Source organism: Mus caroli, chromosome 12, assembly GCF_900094665.2.
Source record: "Mus caroli chromosome 12, CAROLI_EIJ_v1.1, whole genome shotgun sequence".
Classification (NCBI taxonomy): domain Eukaryota; kingdom Metazoa; phylum Chordata; class Mammalia; order Rodentia; family Muridae; genus Mus; species Mus caroli.
In genome coordinates, this window is record NC_034581.1 from 46,138,305 (window position 1) to 46,149,005 (window position 10,701).

General features: G+C 44.0%; 1 protein-coding gene across 1 annotated transcript in view; it reads right to left on the reverse strand.

The window, feature by feature from the left end:
* The window catches only part of Prkd1 (protein kinase D1), a 284,174-nt gene extending 275,829 nt beyond the window's left edge, over positions 1-8,345 (reverse strand). Inside the window, exon 1 of the mRNA XM_029484814.1 lies at positions 7,989-8,345. Coding sequence (XP_029340674.1) covers positions 7,989-8,246 — 258 coding nt within the window. The 5' untranslated portion in view covers positions 8,247-8,345. The remainder of the gene's footprint in view (positions 1-7,988) is intronic.
* Between the last annotated feature and the right edge of the window lie 2,356 nt (positions 8,346-10,701).

Below are 10,701 nucleotides of genomic sequence, written 5' to 3' on the forward strand. Positions count from 1 at the left end.
GGGAGGGAGAGAGAGAGAGAGAGAGAGAGAGAGAGAGAGAGAGAAGGAAGGAGGGAAGGAGGAAGAGAAGAGGTGGGAGGCAGGGAATACCATCCATCCTTATAATGAAATCATACAACTTGCAAGGATGTACATGAACCTGGAAGACATGAGCTAAGTGAGAAGAGCCAGGCACAGAAAAACAAAAGCCACATCACCACATTTGTATGTTGAATTATTAGAAAGGTGAACTCATAGAAGCCAAGGTAGAATAGTAGTGGTAGCAATGACTCGGGTTGTGAGGGAATGAGTAGAAAGCAATCAAGGAGAACATGGTTCCACCAATCAGGACAAGTTAGTTATGAAACTGCAGATAATTGGCAATTATAGTACACATGAAGATTGGTGAGGATTGACGGTAAATGTTCTCATCACCCAAAAGTTAACTCTGTGAGTTCACAAACATGCTAGTTAGCTTAATTCAATAATTTCACAATATATGAATATATCAAAATGACATTAGATACTATTATATGTTCAACTATTATTTCTCAGTTATACCTGGGCAAAGCTGGGTGAGCAGGGAAATCTTGTAGGCTCGCCTCTACTGCGGGAAACTCAGCTTAGGAAGCTGTTCCCAACTGAGATCCATCACAGCATCAGACACTTATCTAACAAACGGCACAAAGCTGCTGGTTTAGAATGATCTTAATAAGGGCAAAAGTGAGCATCGCATCTGCAGTCTACTGAAGAAGCCATTAAATGTTTGCACAGGGAAGGTTGCTCAGTGGATAGAGTGTTTGTGTTCCACCACACAGAGCAGAGCTCAGACACCCTGACCCCATAGAAAGCCAGGTGTTATGGTAGCATGCAGCTACAATCCCAGGGTTCTTATGAAAAGACCCCAGAAGCTCATAGGCAGCTCGCCTGACGTGAATAATGGTGACCAACAAGAAACGTAAGTCTCAGAGAAGAAGGACATATGATCTCTAGACACACATCATGGCTGGCATGCATCAGCACTCACTAAGCATACACACACACACACACACACACACACACAAGCTGGAAATATCTTAAAATATCAGTGAACCCTAGGTCTTGGTCATCACATGCTCAGAGACTAGAATACTTGGTGAATGGAGAAATGGCACCTCCTCAGTGTTTGTTTTCTCAGGTCTTTGATATTTAATATGCACTGCTTATTGCTATCTTTTTAACTGTCTTTTATGCCTGTTTCCCACCAGCCCCTCCCTAGCTCTGATTGTCTGAGGGCATCCTGAAAAGCCATGCCAATACTGTCTCGCAAAGCCTATATGGACGCCAACTGCTAAGCAGAATTCATGTGGTACCAAACAAAGAAACTGAAAGAGTCCAAGATGACAGTAAGATATTTCCATCATCCAAATAAGCAATCTTGCTACCCTTTAAACTCAGCAACTGTGGGTTCAGAAAAATGATCAAAATAAACTTTAAGATAATTGTGGAATCCATAGTTCTAGATACATGTGTAGCAGAGGATGGCCTCATCTGACATCAATGGGAGGAGAGAGGCCCTTGGTCCTGCGGAGGATCGATGACCCAGCATAGGGGGGATGCTTGAGTAGTGAGGTGGCAGTGGGTGACTGGGTGGAGGAGCACCCTCACAGAAGCAGGAGGGAGGGGAGAAAAGAGGGATGGGAGGTTGTGGAGGGCTAACTGGAAAGGGAGGATATCATTTGAAATGCAAATAAATAAAATGATTAAATTTTTAAAAAAAAAATTAATTGTACACCAAAGCAAGCTTCAGTAGTCTCAAGATTTAATACTTCTATAGTCACTATCCTTCCAATTAGTGGAACCAGTGAAGGATATAAGTATATGTATATGTATGTGTATGTGTATGTATATATATATATATATATATATATATATATATATATATGAAACTTCATTTTTTTCCAAAATAGGTCAGGAAAAGATTCAACTAGTATTTTATGAACAAGAAAACCCTTGTCTGCAGAGCCTCGCATTATCAGAAATGCAATTTGTCAAGCACATTCATACTCTTCACTAACATCTTCATTATCACATTCATTCTTTTCAACCATCTCATGGTACACATGAAAAACTGGCCGCTGACAATTAAGGCGAGAAACACTTGGAAATTCTTGAAATTGTGCCTAAATACGAGCAGTAAATTCAACAAATTCCTCATCAGTCAGTGTTTTACTCAGAACAGATGCCAATGTACCAGGAACGGGTACTTTTTTTTTTCCTCTTTTTCACCAAAATAAGTTGAACAAATTCCCAAATGATTGCATATTTTAAAATCTAAGCTGTGTATTTGCCAACACTGTTAAGCTGCTGCATCAACTGTCGAGCTTCAACCAAATAGAACCTTTTGCAACTTTGAGAGAAACTTCTAAACAGAAAGCTATAAATCTGGACAGGTTGTTTCTGAGGCTATAATATATTTACATCATTTTTAGCCTTTCCATCTATTCACATTACATGTTCTTCTACAATTATGCATGTCCCACATAATTCAATGTACACTTAGTTACTTGTTTTTTATGTGAGACCAGTAAGAAACAACATGATGTGGGGTTTTCTGTTCTCAAGTAACTTCAAGTGATCATTTCATTACAAGGTTTTAGTGATACAAAAATACTTGCTTGCCAATATCAGAAAAATTTCTAGGAAATCGTTCACATATTTTTATAGATGAGAAGTATTTTGTCTATAAGTGAGCCAATTGTCTTCTTGGTCTATAGATCCTATCCGCAGAAGAACGACCATAACCCCCTGATTATTTTATATTGTGCCAACACATGTTTTTTGGAGCATATATGAAGATCTGGTTGCCTAGGTACAGCTTCTAGGGACTAAAATATTTTTTACACTTTATAATATGGACTGTGAGACCTACGGTTTCATTATATTCATTGATTCGATGAAACAGTGTCTTCCAACACAAAGCAGTCAATCTGCTTGGTCTCTCTGTATTAGTACAAAGATGTGCCAACCTTCTCTCTCTCTCTCAGGTGTAAACTGTCAGAGACTTCACAGGACAAAGGTTCTTTGAAATTCTGATGTGGACAACAGCAAGCCTTACAGACTTGTAGTGGGAAAAGTTGTACAGTACATGGATTAATGTTGGCTATTAGATTCCTGTAGTGTGCATAGTGGTGATGGCTACATAGATTAGATTAGAAAATGACTCGAGTTTAAAACTTCTCCTGAAAGTCCACAGCTAATGGCATTTGGCTGTCCAGTTTTGCTCAGTTTTATGCCAACTTGCCACAAGTTAGAGTCATTTAGGAAGAAGGACTTTCAGTTGAGAAAAATGCTTCCATAAGATAGGGCTGTAGGTAAGCCTGTGGTGCATTTTCTTGACTAGTGGTTGCTGCTCTAGGGCCTGGCCTGTTGTGTGTGCTGCCACCCCTGGGAAGGTGGCCCTGGGCTCTTTAAGAAAGCAGGCTGAGCAAACTGGGAGGAGCAAGCTAGTAAGCAGCACTCCTCTGTGGTCTCTGTATCAAATCCTGCCTCCAGGCTCCTGCCCTGCTTGAGTCCCTGTCCTTACTTTCTTCGATGATGATTTGTGATATGGAATGTAAGCTGAAACAAACCCTGTCTACCCAGGTTGCTTTTGGTCATAGCAAGTCTATCTAAGACACTGGTCTTAATCAAACAAATGCTATAACTGTTAAGGGACACTCCAAACTTTATTTTGCCAATCATTATTACGTACATTACACATTGGTATGCACATAGGCTGAGAATCCCTAATCCAAAATCTTCTAACTGAAACATTTCTGAGCACCAACTTGATGTCACAAGAGGAAAATGTCATACCTGTCCCTACGAACTACTACCAACCAGTAGTGATTGGAATGATTTCATCAAATATCAAAACTATTAATAAAATATGAATTAATTGTGTTCAAGAATGGGTCTAATCACAGATATATCTCTTTATGCATGTTATAAATATTACAACACCCAGAAGAATCCAAAGTCCCAAACTCTTCTGATCCCAAGAAATTTGTATCAAGAATATTTAACATGTAAAGGGTGTGTATGTCACATAACCCCCAATGAGATCCAGTTAAGCTCCTAAGCTTGAAAATGAGTTTAAATTTGAAATCCACTCTACTACGTTATTTAACACCGCCCAGTAAAATGTCAAAGTCTACACTTTATCATTAAATAAGAAACTAGTGTTATATATTATGTCCAAAATGAAAACTTGAATAAAAAGATCCACCAAAGACTATCATTAGTTTAAAAGGATTTTGTTGCCCGCACACCCTGGGGTGATCCACTAGCTAACTGCTCTTAGCTCTTTCAATCTGTGTAAAAGCAGAGTGGCTAAAATTAACTCTAAGGGCTAAAGGGGACACAGCAACTGTCAAGAAAACAATAATCAATACAAGATGAAAACAATGACGAGCAGGGCAATGCAACTACGAGACCAAGGCACCAGGATTGGTACTCTGGTGGCTATGTCCCACTTAAATGCTCACTCGTTAATTTCAGTGTTAAGAGTAAAAGTCAGGTGTCTTATAGACGGTGTCGCTCCAAGTAATTGTGCTCTAGAGGAAGCCCTGGTTGTCTTTTTAGTAAGATACAACTCAAATGAACAAGAAGTTGGATAGCTGTATCACAGTCACTCACTCGATGCCCTCTGTGTTTCAAGTGCAAGTGTGTGCATGTATGTATACCATCATAGGTATGTAACCTGCTACAGGTCAAAACTGCATCATCCTCTGAGATATTGTTCATTGCTTCACAATAATACCTTCTTATCCTGTGTATTCAATATTCCTTTGATGGAAGAAAGGTAAAGGATTTCAAAGTAAAACTAGAAGTCACGCATACTGATTAAAGAACACATCTTCATATATAACCAACCTTCAATGCTATACACGTGTGCAGTAAAAACATTACATAAATAAACACTGTAAGTTAGCCCTTAGCTCAGTCTCCCAAAATGACAGAGTTAATAACGCCTTATATACTCATACATTCTTCCATGCAAAGAAAGAGATCATCTCAGATTGCTAAACTATCAGATTGAAAACTTATTACTAACTTATAACTCACAAAATGGTTGGTATGTAATATCTTTAAAGTATTTCTGTTGAACTGCCGTCTAATTTCATCAAGTATGAACACATATCTGCTACTTTCTAAACCTACAAACTGAGGGGGAAGTACATTGTTAAGTTCTACTCAACAGTAACTTCGAGTGACGTTTCCAGGCACAGCTGCTCTCCTAGTTAGCCTTGTCCACCTCAGGTGCTCATCCCACACAGAGAGTCTCTCGAATAATACTGGGGAAATCAACTGAATTGTCAGTGACTACTTCCAATGACTTAAGCATCCATGTTAGTATTCAGGGGCTCTTGAGCACAGACAAGATAAAAAGCCCCCTAATACTGAAGCAGTAAATAGGAAGGACCATAAAATTAAGAGAACCTCTATGTCTGTATGTATGTGTGTCTGTCTGTCTGTCTGTCTCTCTCTCTTGCCATTCTTCCTCATAGTTAATGTCTTCAGGAAGCATAAGAGAAAGCATGAGACAAAGGACAAAAGCCCTCCCCCCTCCCCACTTCCTTACCTCCACAATTGCAAGCTGCCCACTACTGCAGTCACAGCACAAGAATTCTGTCTTGGCAAATAACATATCCCAAAATAGATTCAGAAGATACATAGATAACAAAATGACGCACAGGTAGATAACGGGTGATTGATAGTTACATGATTGATACAGAGAGCCAGAGAGATGATAGAGGAGGAGGAGGACAGATACAGATAATAGGTTATTGATATCTAGAACGACAGACGATAGAATAACTGATGAGGCACACTGTCTAGACCCGTGACTTAGGGACTTATAATATTTGCTAAAATTCATATTTCAAAATGTCTCAACTTGCCATACCCATAAAAACAAAAGGATATGGCTGTCCCAGGAAAACTTTTCAAACTTTACTTTTGGTGAAGAACTGCATAATAAACAGGATACAGACAGGATTCCCTTAGAACACACAGTGGGGCTGGCTCCCTGCTCTCCAGCCTTCCTCCAACTCCTCCCCTCACCCCCACCCCCAGATCTTGGCTCAGGTCTACACAGCACAGCACTTGACTGCACTCCAGTTTTCTTTCTGCCATTACATTTTTGCCATTCTAAAACACCCTCCACAAAGCTAGTGTGGATCTCAGATACATGCGGTATGGATATCTCTCTTTTGAGAAGATTACTGAGTTTTTTGGTTTTTGGTTTTTTACAATGTAAGTTTCTAATCATCTCAAGACTTTTTTCCTAAGTGAACCTTCTGTGTATCTACTACTGAGGTTGTCCCAGCCTGCTTTGCCCTGCATGTCCTCTTGCTTACACTTCTCCTGGGTACTGATAACACTCCCAGGCAGCAGCCCAGAGTCAACTGAAATTCACTGTATCCAAACCCCAACCCAAACCTCCACTCAAAACCTCAAGGACAGACTAGAAAGACAGAAACACGCAGAGTTTAAGCAGGTCAAAACAAAGTTTGTATTAACTTAGCCCGTTTGGGATATTCTAACACTACACCATCTTCTTTAGAACTTACAGTTTGATTGTTGTTATAGTACCGAAGGGACTTTCTGAATAATTTCATTACATGCATTGTGTATGCCTGTGTGGCAGTGCTTTTTAATTAATTAATCCATATCATAACAGAAATATTTGAAGGCTATACAGTGAGGCAGTCAGAGCCTAGAATACTTGCATAATTCACCATCTCTGGGAGGGCGGGGGGCTGGATTCAGTACTTCAAGGGAACTACAAAGAGTTCAATTACATAACGAAAAAATATCACTCCTTTAATTAACAAAACTTCAAGGCACTCACTGTTACTTGAGTCTGGCCTCTAGAATTTTCACTTCCTGCATTAGTGGGTGCTTCCCAGGAGCAACTCCCTAGGACCTCTGTGCTCAGCACCACTATTTACACCGCTCAAAAAGCGTAAGACACGTTGTTCCAAACAGTTTAAGAAAATCCGCTCTTGACTGTTCATTAAAGGGTGAGAAGTAGCCAGTCAGCCCTCCAGAGTTGAAAGTCAGCACCTTTAGCTAACTCCTCTATCTCTCTCTCCTCCCCCAGAACCCTGGCAGTCCATACTGTGAAGGAGTGGCACCAAGGGCCCTTCCCCCTTACATGAAGCATCCTTCTGGATGGCTGTGGAGATAACCTAACTTCAAAAGTGCACTGGAAACAATGATGGATGGCCTAGCCCAGCTTTATGGGCCTCTCCCCAACCAGTCTTTGATGACCACTATCCAGAGTCCCATAGCCTCAAACTTAAGAGCAAAGCCAGCACTGGATGTTCTTGGAACCACAGACCTTCTCACTACTCCAGTCTCCCAAGATCAGTGCATGGAAATTTAAGCCAAAAAACGCTGTAAATTTCAGGTTTTATTGTTGGAAAATGTTTCTAAGCTCGCACAGAGGTAGTACTAAATCCAGGGCGGACTTGGGTAGTGGTACCAACTCCTAGGTTGTTTTCACAGCTGGCTTAATCAATCACCCTTTCTTAAAAGCACTATTGGCAGGTGAGAAATTCCTGGCGTCCAGGTCACACCGGGAACTCCTCAGCATCAATTAGAGCTGAAAGAGGATGTAGTGGAAGGGAGCGGTGCTGAAAAATCTCTGGACTGTCCCAAGGGATCTATGGCGCTGGAAAGCGGATCTGGTACCAGGTAGGCTCTGGTCCAGGGAAAAGAGTCAGGATAGCCAGGAAACCTCAAGAATACGCCGGAGCGCGAGGAGAAAAGTGCAAGATTCCTTGAACTGTCATCGCAGGAAGGGAGGTAAAGGAGGTGAGAAGGCAGGCGTGCCAGAGAAGGAGCTGGAGGTCAGTCCCCGGGAAGACTGTGAGGCAGGCAGAGCAGTGCCTGGGGCTAGGGCATGCAGTCCGGCCACAGCCAGGCTGTATGGCGCAGGCGAGGCCGGCTGCAAAGTTGGTGGACCCGGGGCACCTTACCTTCTGGTCCACGATGGAGCAAGCCATCTCCCGGACATGCGCCAGGCTATAGTCGCCAGAGGAGTCCTGCAGGAGCAGCACCGGCTCGCGGCTCAGGCCGATCTGCAGATGGAACGAGATGCCCCCCGCCGGGGCGGCCCCAGGCGCCGGGAAGGGCGCGGGCCCGGAGCCGGGGACCAGCGCGGCGGCCGCAGCAGCCACGGCGGCCGCGGCGGGCAGGAGCGGGCTAGGCGGCCGCAGCAGCGGAGGGACGCTCATCGCGCGAGTGAGCCCCAAAGTTTGGCGGACGTGGGGCGCGGCGCCGCTGCCTGCGGCGGCGGAGAAGAACCACCAAACTTTCCGGGAAAGTCCGCGCGCGGGGACAGGGCGCGCGACCGGAGCTGGTGAGGGCGGGAGCCGCGAAGATGGCCGAGCGGAGCCGGGGCCGGCGGGCGGGCGGGCAGGCAGGCGAGCGGGCGGGCGCGCGGCAGCGCGGGGGAGGCGCCCAGCTACAGCGGCTGCGGCGCGCTCCGCTCCGGGGACCGCGGCGGGTCCGCGCGGCCGGCGCCGGCGGGGCGGGGCGGGGCGAGGGCGGCGCCGCGGAGCCGACGAGGGGAACCGGAGCCCGGCGGGGAGCCGCCCCCTGCGCGCAGCAGCCGCCCCAGCCCACTCGGCGCACACCAAAGCCGCGGACCCGCCCATTCAGGGCAGTCCTGGCCACCCTCTTCCAAGCGCCCGCACAGGAGTGGACCGGGGAACGCCAGCCCGGTGGAGCCCACTTAATGGGGGACTCCCTCTGGGAGCCCTCGAGTTTGTTAAAGGGCCAGTCAGCTGACCTCTTTAAAACCGATAAAATAGCGGAGAGTCTGTATCCTTTCCATCAACCCCACCTGCTCCACCCACTGCCTTCTTAAGAGCAGGCAAGAGCTAGGTCTGATTAGGGTTCTTTCTACTTTGTTTTGTGTTTGGAACTTCTGTGTTTCAGCCTCTTCAAAACTGTCAACCTAAACCTGGCTTTCTAGGAGCAATTCCAGCCCCACACCCACAGCACTAATTTTGATCTGATTATACTGGTGGCTGGGCAAAAAGAGGTGCTTCAGAGACATTAGAGCCTGATTATACTTCTGTCCTTTCTATCAGGATGGGTTCTTTGCATCTGTAGATACACAGGGACCCTATTTGGTTTAACAGGCTGCAATGATTGTCATCAGAGGCCTTCTGAGAATTCTTAGTAAATTCTGAACGGGCTCCATCTTGGCAGCGCTTTTTCTCACTTTAGCTTTCCCACTGTGTCCTCTTACATGCACAAGCACACAAACCATTTTTTGCATATTTTCGTTTGCAGTGTGTTAATTTTATTTTGCTTGGGTTGGTTTGTTTGTTTGTCTGGTTTTGATTAATGGTTCTCTTATGGACCAGAACATTGAGATGTGGTTTTCTACAGAGTTGTGTTGTATGTCAGTAATGGAATTTTGAAATTCCCACCTACATATAGTCAATTCACTATTCTAGAAAACTCTCTAAATTGATGGTACAAACGACTATTTGGGTAGACCGGATACCCGGGGTGTCGTCCCTAAGTTTACAGAGTGCTTTAGAGGAACTAGTTTTACCTAAGAGTCGCCAGAATGGGAGCCATCTGTGCTTTCTAGCTATCATAGCTCTGAACAGAGGACTTCTGTCCCAGACTCTGCGGGCACTAGCTATCCACTTATGAAGTCAGATTATGTTCTTGCCATAACAGATTACATTGAAAATATAAAAGTAAGGCAGTAAATGAAATTAGTTCTGACAGCAACAATTGCCATAAATATCAGTAACACAGTGGTTAACAGCAGTAACCATGATCAAGAACATGAGGCTCAATACTTTGACCAGTGAAGAAAACAGATCTTCCCTGGGGTGTTTCCATTTGAGCCAAGGCCTGGTTGATGGGAAGGACTGGTCTTAAGACAAGCTTAGGTAATGGTCTTCAAGTCATATACCATGCAAAAGACCCCATGAGAGGGCTGACTGCACTTGCTTAAGGCACAGAAGAAATGAGGCTGGAGGGCAGATAGAAACCAGTTCTTCAAAGCTGTGCTAAATTGTTTGTGGTTTATTCTCCATGCACCACTGAACCACTGGGAGGATTTCAACAAGCCAGTAGATGTGATTAACATGTTTTAAAGGAACACTCTTTAACTGTTATGCAGGAAGCAAATCATAAGTGAAAGGAATAAAAGCAGGGGCAGTAGGTTAGGAACCCTAGCTGTTGCCCCTCCCTCTATAGGATCATCCTGATGGTAGTGGAGGTGCTGAGAAACAAGAGGCTAGAGTTCTTAATGTGGAGGCAGGATGAAGACCCTGCTGTTTATGCAGATTCTCCAATGGTAGGGAAATAGAAGTGTCACCAAGGACTCCAAGGTTTTTTGAGAAATATGTGTGGTTCTCTCCTGCTAATAATTGAGACAGAAAACAGAAAAGAAGCAGGTTGGGGAGAAGGACGATTCATTCTCTAAGCATTTTGTTTGAAATGACACTAAACAGTCAAATGGTAATAACCAGAGCCGGATTTATGAGCCCCATATTCAAGGAAAAGAAGTGGGTCAAGACTACATTGGAGGTCATTTCAAAGCTAGACAAGGTTTCTCAGAACAACTTCACATACTCATCAATTTTATGAGAGATAGAGAAACATGGGTGAACCAGTTTGGAAGAAAAATCTGTGAATAACTCCTTATGCTGTAACCAT